The sequence below is a fragment of the Colius striatus genome, chromosome Z (assembly GCF_028858725.1).
Source record: "Colius striatus isolate bColStr4 chromosome Z, bColStr4.1.hap1, whole genome shotgun sequence".
NCBI lineage: Eukaryota > Metazoa > Chordata > Aves > Coliiformes > Coliidae > Colius > Colius striatus.
The window spans coordinates 57,278,867-57,292,967 of record NC_084790.1 but is presented as its reverse complement, the minus strand read 5'-3'; the positions used below and the strand labels follow the sequence as shown (position 1 = coordinate 57,292,967).

General features: G+C 37.6%; 1 protein-coding gene across 17 annotated transcripts in view; it reads left to right on the top strand.

The window, feature by feature from the left end:
- The window catches only part of MPDZ (multiple PDZ domain crumbs cell polarity complex component), a 90,711-nt gene that overhangs the window by 70,398 nt on the left and 6,212 nt on the right, over positions 1-14,101 (top strand). For 13 of the 17 annotated variants that reach the window (XM_062017273.1, XM_062017272.1, XM_062017271.1 and 10 more), the window contains 14 exons: positions 288-450; positions 1,013-1,209; positions 3,151-3,242; positions 3,519-3,609; positions 3,951-4,031; positions 5,132-5,224; positions 5,317-5,391; positions 6,789-6,966; positions 7,691-7,836; positions 8,156-8,239; positions 8,348-8,541; positions 8,804-8,951; positions 12,000-12,086; positions 13,423-13,519. In XM_062017273.1, coding sequence (XP_061873257.1) covers positions 288-450; positions 1,013-1,209; positions 3,151-3,242; positions 3,519-3,609; positions 3,951-4,031; positions 5,132-5,224; positions 5,317-5,391; positions 6,789-6,966; positions 7,691-7,836; positions 8,156-8,239; positions 8,348-8,541; positions 8,804-8,951; positions 12,000-12,086; positions 13,423-13,519 — 1,726 coding nt within the window. The remainder of the gene's footprint in view (positions 1-287; positions 451-1,012; positions 1,210-3,150; positions 3,243-3,518; positions 3,610-3,950; positions 4,032-5,131; positions 5,225-5,316; positions 5,392-6,788; positions 6,967-7,690; positions 7,837-8,155; positions 8,240-8,347; positions 8,542-8,803; positions 8,952-11,999; positions 12,087-13,422; positions 13,520-14,101) is intronic. The other 4 variants (XM_062017281.1, XM_062017275.1, XM_062017270.1 and 1 more) reach the window with 2 other exon arrangements.

Genomic DNA, 14,101 nt, shown 5'->3' with positions numbered 1-14,101 from the left:
TTTTGTGAGATGCAAAGTGGCACATAAAACTTTACTGAATTGGGCTTTTATTGTGAGTTCTGTTTCTTTTTGAATACATTTTGAAGTTATGCTGTCTTGCCTTGTGTATGTATTGATCTCTGATCTTTTTCAGCCTGTCTGTGCTGTGTTATCAATTTATAATTTCACCTGCTTGGTATTTAAATTTCAAAGCCATAGCCTTTGCTGTTTCAACATTTTTGTATACTAGTTTGACCTACACAAAGTCTGCATCTGCTTAGCCACTGCATTTTTCTTATTCTCCACAGGGATTTGGTCAGTCCAGTACAGATCCAGAAAAGACCTCGCTTTGTAACTTTGCTCTGCCCCCTCCTTCAGCATTTTTGGGAATAAGCTGTGACGTTGCACAATTATCTTCTAGCAGAGTCCCAGAGGATGTGGAGAAGGAGGATGAGTTCGGTTACAGCTGGAGTAAGTTTATGCTTTGTGATAACGTTTTAACTGTTCGGTGTTGAAATAGCACTGTAGCAGACGATACAGGGGGATCCAGTTCTTCATTCTCATGTGCTTTGTGGTTTGGATGTTTAGTGTTGCTGTCAGCTTTCAGTTGTGTTTGGTCAGATGCATGTGGTGCAATATAAAACTAATGTGTTCTTCTTCATTGCACTCCAATCTCTGTTGTGATCTGTGGTCTAAATTCACTGTTCACATGTAGGACTACCTGAAGAATTTCAGTCTACTCTAGGTAACTGGTGGCAGTGATTGATGTGATGGCATCTGTTATCTGAAGGTTGGAAGGAAAATTACTGCTTTTTGTGTGTGAGAAGTCCTTTTATAAAAAAGAAGTTTCAATATTTTCCAAAGTTAGAAGGAAAACAAGGAACTAGAAATATTGTTATAAATAATCTAAGGCTTAGCTTAAAAGAAAGTGTGGCATACATGTAAAATTTTCTCATGTAGTTTGGGATTCTGGGTGACTTGTGAAACTTTCTAATGTAAATCCAACCTCTGCTGCCCACGCTTTTACGTTTAGAAAAGGTTATGCAGCGCTATGGAAACCTACCAGGAGAGCTACACATGATTGAGTTGGAAAAAGGAAGGACAGGTCTGGGACTTAGCCTTGCTGGTAACAAAGACCGATCCAGGATGAGTGTCTTTATAGTGGGAATTGATCCAAATGGAGCAGCTGGCAAAGATGGCAGGTTACAGATTGCAGATGAGTTACTAGAGGTGAGTTTTTGCAATTCATAATGAAACCCAAACATACTGACTTAAAATGCGCTGAAGTGTTAGAGTCTTTCTGCAATACAGGTGTTCTTCAGGTTCTCCAAGTTGACATCACTGTGCTACCAGGTTTTCATTCTTGCCAAATAATTGAGGTGGGATTATTTTTACTAGTTTAAGTAGTACTAAGTAAAGATTAGTCTGTCTATCTGCAGAGTGCTTGAGACTTTCTCATTACTTATCTGTCTACTGAAAATGTGATAATGTCAGAATATTGAAAGCTGTGTAACATATAAAATGGAAATTGAATTGATGGAAACTAGAACAGATCTTTTACCTTATGACATATTTGGGCTGTTTCTAGTGGCTTTATGGAGAGACTTAACTACTGAACCTTCAGTGAACATCCCCAGTATGTATATGAGCATAAGATATACTTTGCTCAGTTGCCACAGTTCAGCTGATGATACTCATAGATGTATTCTCTGCTCTAGGTTTTCACATTCTTTCTGGTAGCAGTAGGTAACATTACCCTCACAGTAATGCCTTGTGTAACTTGAATGTGGAAATGTTTGAGGATGCACTGGCCAGATAGTGCAGGGAGGGAATGGTAAGACTGAACAAGCCTTGAGGGAGACACTGAGAGAGTAAAGAATATAGGTTGGCAGTTGCAGACAAGGAGAAAATCTATGTGTTTCATGGCACTGTGAACCTAGTGTTATGGCAAGACCTGTTAACTGCAGAGTCCAGTGTTACCTGATAGTTCTCCCAAGTCAGTTAAAATGTCTGTTTTTAAAAGCCTGATGTTATAGATGCTCACTATTCTCAGAACTCATTGAAACATAACTGTCTAAGTCTCCTCTCATTCAATTTTGTGCCTAATGTCCACCCTGTCATCCTGCAAACTGATGCTAGGGGATTACCTCATCGTTTTCTGAGAGGAGGCGTCTGACTTGCTCCATATGTTTCCCAGTTGCTGTCCATCCGCTGTTGGTGGGCCATGTGCCATCCACTAGCTGACAGCTTGATTGTGGTTCTTCAAAAGCCCATGGCAATCACTGGAAGCAGTACTGCACCTGGGATGTCACCTCCAGTACAAATGACAGTGCTCAGTATCCCTGTCACCATGCCTGGTGTTCACAGCCAGCATGGGAGCTCAGGGGTTGCTGTTACACTCAATCCTCAGTTCCATGTCTTGCATCTGTTGCTTACTGTTCACTGCTTCCTTGCTTCATTATTACTGCCTTAGTGCATGTTGCATTATTTTCCCGTGATGTAAATTTGATCTGTCTTTTTCCAGTAATTTCCCCTTTCTTAAACTGGACTTCTGCACTGTAGTTCTCCATTTAGAAAAGCAAATGCAGCTAATAACATGTGCATGAATAATGGCCTTATTATGCAAATTCACACTGATACCTCTGATCACATCTGAATCACAGAGGCCTCAAAGGGTTTTAGGGAGTCTGCTCTGCCAAATGAAGACAGTGATGATGAGGTCAAATCTTCAGATCGTAAATGCACCAGTGTTCAGACTCTGGTGTTTAAAATGCCTGGCTCAAAGCTGAGATTTGATAAATAAAAGCAATCACATTACTGGATATAAGTGATTCAATTTTTTGTTATAGTTAAGAGTTTGCAGTGCCCCTGCAAACTCTTTAGCACCACATCAGTCACGAGGTGATCAATGGCAAGTGGAAACAGAAGATGTGCTGAGTCAACTCAGAAAATGACAGTTTCATGACTATGATAGTCTTAGTCTGAAGTCAAACTATAAGGAATGTGTTACTGTAAGAAGGGAGTGAAAGCAGGATACAACATACACTGTCATTTTGAGAACAATTGCTGCTATAACCAATGATGCAGGATAATCTGATTTTTTAAGGCTTAAAAGTTAGTTTAACGGAATTAAAATACTTCAAGAAATAATTGTTACCTTCCTTTGTATAGATAAATGGGCAAATACTCTATGGAAGGACTCATCAGAATGCTTCCTCAATAATCAAATGTGCACCATCTAAAGTAAAAATCATCTTTATCAGGTAAGTTCAAGTTAAAGGTTTGACTAAAAAGGTCTGGTTTTTAATATGTTCAGGTTTTGCACTGAGTTTATTTTTCTGGTTTATTTTTAATTTTGGTAGGGTAGATGTGCTTTTGAACCAGTTCTCAGTGTTCTTTAGGTATGATTTCAGTTCTCTGTTTTGGTGTTTGCTTTGTGAGTGCCAGAAATAAAGTAAAAAAAAGGCACTAGACTTAAACTTGGTCTAAGAAATATGGTGCTGTATTACTACATTCTTACTATGTTCTTTTAACTGTAGAAATAAAGATGCAGTAAATCAGATGGCTGTTTGCCCTGCAAAGTCAGTAGAGACCTCACAGTTTACTTCAGGAATATTTCAACATCAAGAGGTAAAGTAATTTTTCTCATTTGACTGAGGTACTAGCATTTTTTTAGCTAGAGGAGTGTCCTGTCTGCTTAGCAAATACCTCAAAAGAAACAGAAATACACAGGAAAAACAAATTAGTTTTTAGTAAAAGCTCTTAAAGTTAGTGCTGCTGTGCTCAATTCTGTTTTACTTTTATGTTCATTTCAACTGTGAAGTAAATGTAGCATTGCTTTGGATAGTATTACAGCAGTTTATGTGAATCCAGAAAAATGTCAGACACGCTTTAAGTGTTTGTGTGCTACCTTACTTTGATGTGAAATGTTGAGTATAGTTGCTCACAGTTACATTTTCATTTTCTGTAAGATTGATATCAGTGCTGCAAGCGCCAGTGCCTGTTCTGACTTCGGTTCATGCAAAAACATTCAGTATGTGGAACTCCCTAAGGTATGTGTTGAAAATTAGTATTACATCAGCCATGTTTGCATCCAGTAGATTGCTTTTATGTAATGGAGTCCAATTTATGGCAAACAGATTTTTTTTCTCTTACTTACTGGAGGGCCAAACAGAGGTTTCTGAGGTCCTCTTTTGCTGTTTGTGGATGAACCCCAAAGTTTTCCTGATGTGATGACTGTCTTTGGCAACCTTATGGGTCTATGACTTCAGTTTTTGCCAAAAGTTTTCTTATTGCTCTGTGTCTCTGGAAGAAGTCACCTCTCATCCTACTTGAAAAACTTCTGGTAGCCAACTGCTGGTGGTGCCTCAGGTAGACCATTGTCTTAGTTGTTCAGAGTAAATTATTTTGCAGATTATAAGCACCAGCTCACACCCGGTAGCATTTGTATTTAGTCAAACTTGTACAGCTGGGAAAAAATGAGCAAGTGTTCTTTAACTATAAAACATCCAAATGAGGACGTGAAAATTGGTGCTGCTGCTTATTGACATGGAAAAGACAGTTGCATTCAGTGGACATAAGAATAGAGGCTTGCACACTGTCAGTAAGTTTTCCTTCTTGGAAGGTGTCTAGCCTTATGTTGTTAACCAGGAGGATATCTTACAGATTGTGATATCTGGATGATTTAATTCCAGGTGAAAGCATTAGAGAAATTTCACTCTGACACAAATATTTGTTAATTTTGCAGGAAGAGCATACATTTTTCCATCTTTTTGTGTTTTCCGATCCTGTGCATATTATTTCTGTGGTTTCAAATAATTGAATTTAAGACAGATCATGAAGTTTTATTTACTTCAGTTTGTAGTTTCTAAATATTTTAATATTTCTTACTCCTGTTTACAAATTTAACGGATGAATCATAATCTCCCTTGTAATTTAAAGGAGTGGATTTGAATTTACAGATATTTTGGATTTTTCATGGTAGCCAATATACTGTTTGTAGATTGGCAAAATCTGGTTTAGAACTGTTAGCTTAAACCAAAAATACTGATGCACTGTGAAAACCTAAACTTTTATGTGTGCTCTCTTTACCTAATGTTTTCTAATGTTTTGATACACGCAGCAATAATTTGCATTTTTCTGTTTGCCCCAGGATCAAGGTGGCTTTGGAATTGCCATTAGTGAAGAAGACACAGCTAATGGAGTAGTTATTAAGAGCTTAACAGATCATGGTGCAGCAGCAAAGGTGTGAGAACATTTAAAATCTGAATAGGGAATTAAAAGATTTTTTGGAGTGGCATTCAGAGCTCACATTTTTTTATTCTATGTTGTTTCCAGGATGGACGAATCAAAGTTGGAGATCAAATCCTGGCAGTGGATGATGAAATTGTTGCAGGATATCCAGTAGAAAAGGTGCTTCTGAAGTGTCAGGAACACTGCAGAAATCACCCCACTTAAAGTAGGAGGTGGTTGTGTCTTAACAAACCAGTGAGGTTTTCATAATTGTACTCTGACTTAATTTTCAAAGCTGGCTAAAGAATCAAAAGATCCACAGGCATTGTCTGGATAAGGAAGCTGCTCCAAAATAAGCTAAGGCCTGATTTTAAAGCTCAGCTGCTATTGTACTTCACTGCACTCCATGAATTGACTTTTTCTGTGCTACAAATGTTTTTTGTCTCTGTGGTTCATGACTGAGAGGTACTTAGTTGGGGGATAAAGGCCATGAACTATTGCTCAATGATGACTCTTCATAGCTACTCCACTTTAAAAGTATTAGAACCAATTAATTTAATATGTGTAAATTTACATGGATGGTTTGCATCAGTGGTAAATCAAGTCATGATTCCTGCTTACACATGACAAGTGCCTATAGTAACAGCCTCATTATATTCCAAGCCTGTTGTTTCAACCCTTTGCAGAAAACTATCTCAATTCCTAAATAATGAGATGTATTTCTGACTTCTAGTTCTGCAAACTCAATTTGGGTTCTCTAGTGAATCAAGGAGGGCTTTTTCCTAGCACCTGCCTTGCTACCAAGAAAAGTGAATCTCTAGGCATAAGAAGTGCAATTAGGAGAGCATCCATCTTGCTCTTTGATTCACTGCTATTCCTGAAGCAATAAATGAATAAGAGATAGTGAATTCATCTGCAGAGAAGCAGGTAGGCTTTGGAAGAAGAGATAGAGACTGCAATTTCTGAAAATGCTTCTACTGGAATATAAAGTCTTGGGAGGATTTGATGTCTTTTCTGTGAGATGGTGATTCTGAAGATTTTTCAGTATCTCTTTAAACTAGATTTTGCATTACACCCTTGTGTCCTTCTCTACCTCCTATAATTCAGATAATATTTTCAAGTTTTCCTTCCAGATGTGTATCTGGTAAGGGAGCTAAGATGGCAGTAGCATATTTTTAGTAGCATGTGAGTAGATGTTTTGGTATTGATTTTCATGAGAATAGAATCAGGCCTCAACCAAGCATTGAAAGATAGTACTACTTCTATGATTTTTCTAATTATTGGTATAAACATAGTATTTTGTCCAGAGAAGCCATTGAAAGGGTGACACATCCTCATCTGGAGTGGTTTCGTGAGTTTCATGGAAGTTACTTGATTTACATCAGCCAATTCTGGCCCACAGTTAAGTCTACTGTTGTTTATTTTTAAAAAGCATCAATATTTGTCGTTGTTCATTGCAAGAAAACCTGCAGGATTGTGACTCATAGCTCTAGTGTGCAAAACAGTTCTGCTTTCCTTTGTTTTGCAACTAAACCGTCCAGTTACACTCTTCACCAGCTTTTCTCTTTATCCTTCAGTTTATTAGTCTCCTAAAGACATCCAAAACTACGGTGAGGCTTACAATCAACTCGACAGAGACAGATAGCCTGACTGCAACACGAGTCCCTTCCAGCACTGGCACAGTAGAGAGGAGGAATATGCAGCCACCAACAACTGTCCCTTCTTCCAGTTCACCAGAGCCAGAAGCAGTTAAAAGTAAGGTTCTTGTCTGTCTGTCTTAAATGCTGCTGCAGGACCTATTGCTCACATGGTACTGAAATATTTGTGTAATATAAATCCAAATTCATGGATGGTCAAGTTTTCTGATAGTTTCAGTGGAACTTCTTTTAATGCTGTTTTGAGGTGCTTCAAAACGATTTACATACCTGTTTATACCTTTTGAAGAAAAAATAATTTTGGTGTTTCATTACAGCACAGAGGACATCAGTGACAGAGATAACCTGAACTTCTCACATGTTTTGGTTGCCAATTCTTTCCTTTTGTTGCTACACAAAATCACCTCCTGTGGTTTTTACCCTCTTTATAGTTTCTGTGAAGGACTCAGAACTGCATAAAATACTGAAGCAAAGATCCATTTGTAATATACCAGAAATACTGAATTTACAGATAAATTGCTTTGTAAGCATAAAATGGGAATATATATTTACACCACAAAACTTAGTGATTCCAAAAGCTTGTCAATGCCCAGTTAAGTTTTGATAGTTTTGACACTATCAAAATGGGTCAACTGTGAGTAAAACTACAGGATAGTACTTGTCTGAGGGGAAGGGCGAATTGGCAGTGTCATTCTTTGTAGGTCAACTGTTAAGCTGTTGCTGTAGAGCTGTCAATAGGCTCTCAAAATGCTGGTTTTAATTAAAGTCACTTTTCTGATATCGAGCCTTCTTGCTATAACAAGGATATTTAATTGTTGCTCTAGACACAAGCAGATCGTCAACTCCAGCCACGTTAGCATCTGACCCAGCTACTTGTCCTATCATTCCTGGATGTGAAACAACAATTGATATCTCCAAAGGGCGGACTGGGCTTGGTCTGAGCATTGTTGGAGGAGCAGACACTTTGCTGGTTGGTTGGAAAAATATGTGCCACTCAAGTGAAATAACAATATTGAAATAAAAATTGATGAAAGGTTTTTTGTTTGTTTGTTTGTTTCTGTGACATTTATAGAAAGATACCAAAGATGTCAGTTCAGGGGAAAAACCAAACCAAACCAGAATTTTAAAAAGCACTTCTAAAACTGAAAGTATAAATTAACTTCTTAAATGTTTTGGCATTTGTTTGTCAAACATCTGACTTGTTTATCACTGATGAATTATAGTAGGGATTTTTAGAAGAACAGGGGCATGTTCTTTCAATGTGGAATTTTTGTTTTATTTATCCACAGGGAGCAATTATTATCCATGAGGTGTATGAAGAAGGAGCAGCGTCTAAAGATGGGAGACTGTGGGCTGGGGATCAGATATTGGAGGTATAGTGGCTTCTTTGCTCACCTTTATTGGCATTTGCTAGCTCTTCACCTTCTATTTGTCTGCTGGATGGTCTTGCACACTCTTAGCATTGTGTATGTTCATTGCAGGTGAATGGAATTGACCTCAGGAATGCCACACATGATGAAGCAATAAATGTTCTACGACAGACTCCTCAAAAAGTTCGTTTGACTGTGTACAGAGATGAGGCCCAGTACAAGGAAGAAGACATGTATGATGTACTCAATATAGAGCTCCAGAAGAAGCCTGGCAAAGGCCTTGGGCTGAGTATTGTTGGGAAAAGGTACGTACATACCTGCAGAGTCAGTGTCTGGTACTTGCTGAATATGCTCATGTTTCTTTTGAGGTCTGGTGCTCAGATCCTGTGGGCTTGAAGGCCGTATATGTCATTTTTGTGCCTGAGCTAATTGAGCATTCCTAGAGGACCTAGCCCGTGGTTGCTCAACAAAAAAATGAGTCGATGTGTGTGTTGTGTTGTCAATAGCAAGCCATAAAAATGGCGCTCAAACAATACTGTAATGCAAGACCCATGTGTGTATTTGCAGAAATGATACAGGGGTGTTTGTGTCAGACATCGTCAAAGGAGGAATAGCAGATACAGATGGGAGATTGATGCAAGGAGACCAGATATTGACAGTGAATGGAGAAGATGTTCGAAATGCTAACCAGGAGGCTGTTGCAGCTTTGCTGAAGGTATTGGGAAAAGAGAAAGTGGATAAAAGACAAGAATTGAGACCCATATTTTTTGAATGTTTTAGTTTAAAGTTCCAAATTTAAGCTTCCTGAAGCCTAGAGCATTCATATTTTATTTGAGCTGGGTGAAAATGGGAGTAATGGTGTTGCAAAGTATCGTGTGTTTATAAGGCAGTAAAAGGTCATTACCTAGGATAAGCTAAAACTTAACACTTTATTTTCTGCAACAAACTGATAACTAGTTAGCTTGCTCACTTTTTTACAAAGATATGCAGAACTGGCTTTAAAAGATGGAGAATACGTCAGAGCAGTTGTGCCAAAAGTTATTACTTTCACAGTTAATAATGTTAATCTTTTTTTCTTCTGTGTATGTCCAGTGCCACTTAGATCCATTAAATACTATAATGTATTTTCCAGCAACCAAGGCATCTGGTGTAAGAAATTGCTTTCTCACAGAGGTAACCGAAGTAAACTCCTATCTGAAGCTCTTGGAATCAGAATTTCTGTTCTCAATAAATTTTGTACTTCTGATGTCCTCCCCAGATTTCCAAATCAGAGTGAAGACAGATACACAACATTTCCTGTGGTCTACCAGGAAGTCCAGCTGGTTAGCCAGCTTGTTGGTTTTCCATCCAGGGTTTTCAGACATTCCTGATGCATGGTGAGGGTTCCATTGAGTCAGCCTTTTCCAGTGGAAAACTGTTCCACTGGAAAAAAAATAATGGCCACTACTCATAGTTGACTTTGATACATAGACTCACAATCGTGCATCTTTGCACTGACATTCGAAGATACATTCTTCCAGGTCTCCAGCAGTTTCTTGAGGGCTTTTGGGGAGCAACAAGGCATGAGGGATAGAGACAGGGACAGGGTTAAGAAAGGGGAGGTAGGAACAGTTTTTCTGTATTTTTAGAATGTACTGTAAGAATAGAAGAACTGAGTCCTTGTTCTGATAGTGCAGTCTATTAATATAGTCCTTTGGGATGATAGTAATTTTCTGTTCTTATGTGATGCTTTATTTTATCAAAGGACAGTGGTTTTGTACTTCATATGCTGCATTTTTACATCCCTTCTAAATTAAAATGCCATTTTATCTGGAAAGTTTCATCTTGGCAAACATTTAATTCAAGATTCTTGGTTCCCACTTGTCATTCATATGTTCATGTTTTAAATACTTGTCTCACTCAATAGTACGTGTAATTAATTGTCCAAGCCCTGAGAAATGAAGCTTTTGAAATACCTTGGATATATTATTGTTGAAGATTCTGTTTTGTTCACACAGTATTACTGGAGTAAAGCATGGTCACTCATACGTAGACAATCACCATTTTTAGTTCAGGTATCGGTTCTGTTTTCATTCACGAGAGTAAGATCTAGGAGTTGATTGTCTTGAACTGCCTGAAATGCATTTTGCTAGAAAATTATGTATAATCCTTGGAAAACACCACTGTGTTTTCAGTACTGTGAGATCACTAGCATGTGTCATCAGACTGAAAGTTCCACCTGTTCTTGCAGTGTTTTTTTTAAGTATCCCTCATTTGACTTATGGCTTTATCAAATTGGGGATTTCAGGAAGAGAGAGAAACCAAATGTGAACTGATTTATTCACAAGTTCAGTTGTGAAGGATTACCTCCCAGTTTCACACATTGTGACTTTTAAATCCCATTTGTGGGTTTGCATTTTATGTGTGGTATTTAGTACATAGATTACTTCCTCAATTTTCCATTTAGGATAAGAGCTCTCTGTGTGGTTTGTAGGAGTCAGTTGGTACAAGCAGGAAAGAATGGCTTTACCTTAGCTTTGATCAACTCTTTCCCAAGATATAGAGAAGTCAACGTTCTTTAAAAATTAAAAAGCAATTTAGTAATAAATCTCTTTTAGTGTCACCCCTAAGAGAATAGCAACAGAACATGAGGTATGGGAACCCTACTTGAATGGATATGTCCTGTTGTTGGTTTTTGATATATTGGCCTATCTCTTACTCTGAATTTTCTGACAAACAGATGAACCTCTCTTAGGGTTCAGATAAGGAGTGATAAATAAAGGCACGCTGATGTGATATTAAATTAGTTGGATACAGAAGTTCATACTAACACTTCTCAGTGGAAGAAAGAAGGAACAGCAAAATAGCAACAAAACTTTGAAATTTCTGTATTTCAATATGTTGCAGATGGTCTTGTTCTGATGCTACTTGTATTTTTTCAGAAGTTCCATTTTCTAAATGTTGTTTGTGATAATAACTTGGTAGTGCTAGTAATCTTTTTCCAAAGTCAGCCTAACTTCTTGTTTTCTAAATATTTGAATGCAGAGTGAATTTTTGAGACATGCATTTTATGCAGCTGTGTAGTCTTAATAGTATAATCAAAAACTTAAATAGTGGTGAAGGGATTTCTCAATGTGCAAACAGTCCATATCACCCAGTTTCCTGATGGAAGTCAGACACAAAAATTTCACTTCAACTACAGATAGATGTTTGCAAAACCTTCTGACCAAAATTTCTTTATTTAGGTTGGTATTGATGGTATTGATGCAGAATAAGAGGTAATTTCAAAAGCTGAAGAGAGATGATTAACTATCAGTTTAAATACCACGTTCTCGATCATATCAACAGAAATAATGATTAATACTTGGAGATGTTTCACTATTTTTAGTGCTTATTGTGAAAAGTCAGTTTCACTATTCCTTGAAAAATGCCTCTTGAAAATATATGTTGACATTACAATTGAGAAGCCAAAACTGCTTTCTTTTAAGTGAAAGGTAACAGTTTTTGTTTTGTAATTTTTACATCTGTGTTGTAATACTGGTTTATCCAAAAAGTACCCTGCTCAGTTTTGAGTGTCATGTTGTGTACTGAGTTTGTGTGGCTCTGATCCTGCTGTGAACTCTGTTCAGTGCTCATTGCAGGGTTTTTAGCCTGTTGCTTTCCTCTTACTTTCCCCTCTGTCCACATTTTTTCTTCTTCTACTATGTAATAAGTGATTTAAATAGTGTCATAGGTTTTAATGTTGTAGACAAAAGAGATATGTTGTAAGTGACTGGTTCTTTAGTGTTCATTAGGTATGGTAAGACTAGAGGTTGGAAGAATAAAAGCTGGTCCATTCCACTCTGAGAGGAGAACATCCCAGAGCAGCCAGGTGTGTAACTGTAAAACTGTTTAGTTTGAAAGAAATAGTGATTAAATAATGAAAGCAAATAAAAATAATTTGGTTTATGATTACAATGGTTTTCCACTGTCTGATCCAAGTTGAAGACCAACTAGTTTTTATCTACCTTGCGGATTTTCAGTAAACATTTTATACATTCACTTTAGTGTATCGTATCTGTTAAAGACATAATCCAGCCAAAAATGTAATCAAGAAAGGGCTTTTCTATGTTGCCTTGTCTGGTTTTTATGGCTTCAGCCTGGGAAGCAGAGAGAGCTCTGATTCTCATGGATACCAGAAGAAGTTGGAGTCGACCTTAAACCTTTGTTACTTTAGGAGTGCTTGGCGTGCAATGGAGTATTGTTTTAGTAAACTCAGTTAATTTTTCCACTCCTTGCATATTTTTACCATAATCTTGGTCATCAGAAGCAGGAAACCTTCACCCTTTCCATCAGGCTTCTCCCCAGTTTATTTTATTGTTGATCTAATGGTGGGGTGTTACAGACTCGCATCAGTATCTGCATTTGAATGCATCCTTCATGTGATAGCCCACATCGTGATTCTCTCCAATAGGAGCTATATTTCTGAGGGCTCATAAGCTACTGTAGAACTTTCTCTGTTTATAAACTGGGTATGTACATCATCAAGGAGTGAAGACAAATAGTTTTAAGACAAAACATAATTAAACAGTTTCAAGAGAGCAGGTTAAAACTGATTAAGGCAGAAACGTTAAACTCTTCAAAACAGGTAATGCCAAACAGGATGAAAACATGCAGGGTCTGGCCAGTCTTAGTCTAAGTTGTTAAGTGATAAGACAGTGAACAGTGTTGAATGTTTTGAAGGGTCTGTAACAGTCAGTGAACTAGTCTGACTGGGAGCCATGTTGTTCCTTTACATTGCCCTCTAGGTATAGTGAAAATCTTTCTGGAAATTGTGCAAGTAAAGCTGATGCAGTGGGTGAACATGAGAGTACATTGGGAGGTTATAAATACCTGTCTTTTGTATTCTGTTCCCACTTCAATAATCGTGGATCTCTGTGAGGTGACAGAAAGTGCAAATATAAGGGTACAATCTGGCCCTCAGAAACAGCACATTGAAGTGTTGCGTGGGGTTGTAGGCGCGCAATCTCTTTTGTTCTAATGGTGTTTCAGACAAGGACCCCACTAGAGTCACCAAGAAATGTGTGGAGGATCACTATGTCAGCTTTAACTGGGCACAGAAAAAGTAAAACACAGCAAAATCCTCTGAATACAGTGGATTCTAGTTTCACTTTTATCAACTGAATGTCTGAAGCTGCTCTCTAATCCCAGTCTACCTTGGTATTTAGGTCAGTGAAGGAAGTGACAGTCTCTCGTCATTCAGCTTTCCAGTTTCTGGGTCCAGTGCACCTGAGGTCTTTGAAACTGGTCTAAAGAAGAATACTAGTAAGGTTTCTTTGGTGATTTAACTATTTTATACATACACATGAACTGGTAGCTGACATCTTTCACTTTCTCTGAAATGTTGTCATTCTATGCTATAAGCCTGACAGTGATTCCTTAGTCATTAAAACTCTGCAGGGGTGGTTATTGTACAGTATATCATATATATCTTTGGGTAGCTTGTTTTAAAAAATCAAGAAGCTTGTCATACCAGCAGTTGAGATACAGAGAGTCTGAGGCATAATTTTCTATTTAATCTAAATATGTCCTTGGTGAAGCTGTCTGATTCATAGAAATCCAGACATGTAGTTGAATTAGAAAAGATGTGGAATATCCATTTCTAGATCAAATTTACAACAGTTACTTCTGACCAAGGTATTGCTAGCAAATAATAGTTTTATTCTGTTCTATTTGAGCATGCTTAACAGTCTTATTCCAAAAGTTATTTAAATGGACAGAATTAATGACATCCTCACCTGTTCTAGAATCCTATTAATTTTATGATAGACACTTTCAAAGTCTGATTAAAATGTCCATAATAAACTGACATCAAGTTAGAATTGTCATAGTGGTTTGGGTAACTTT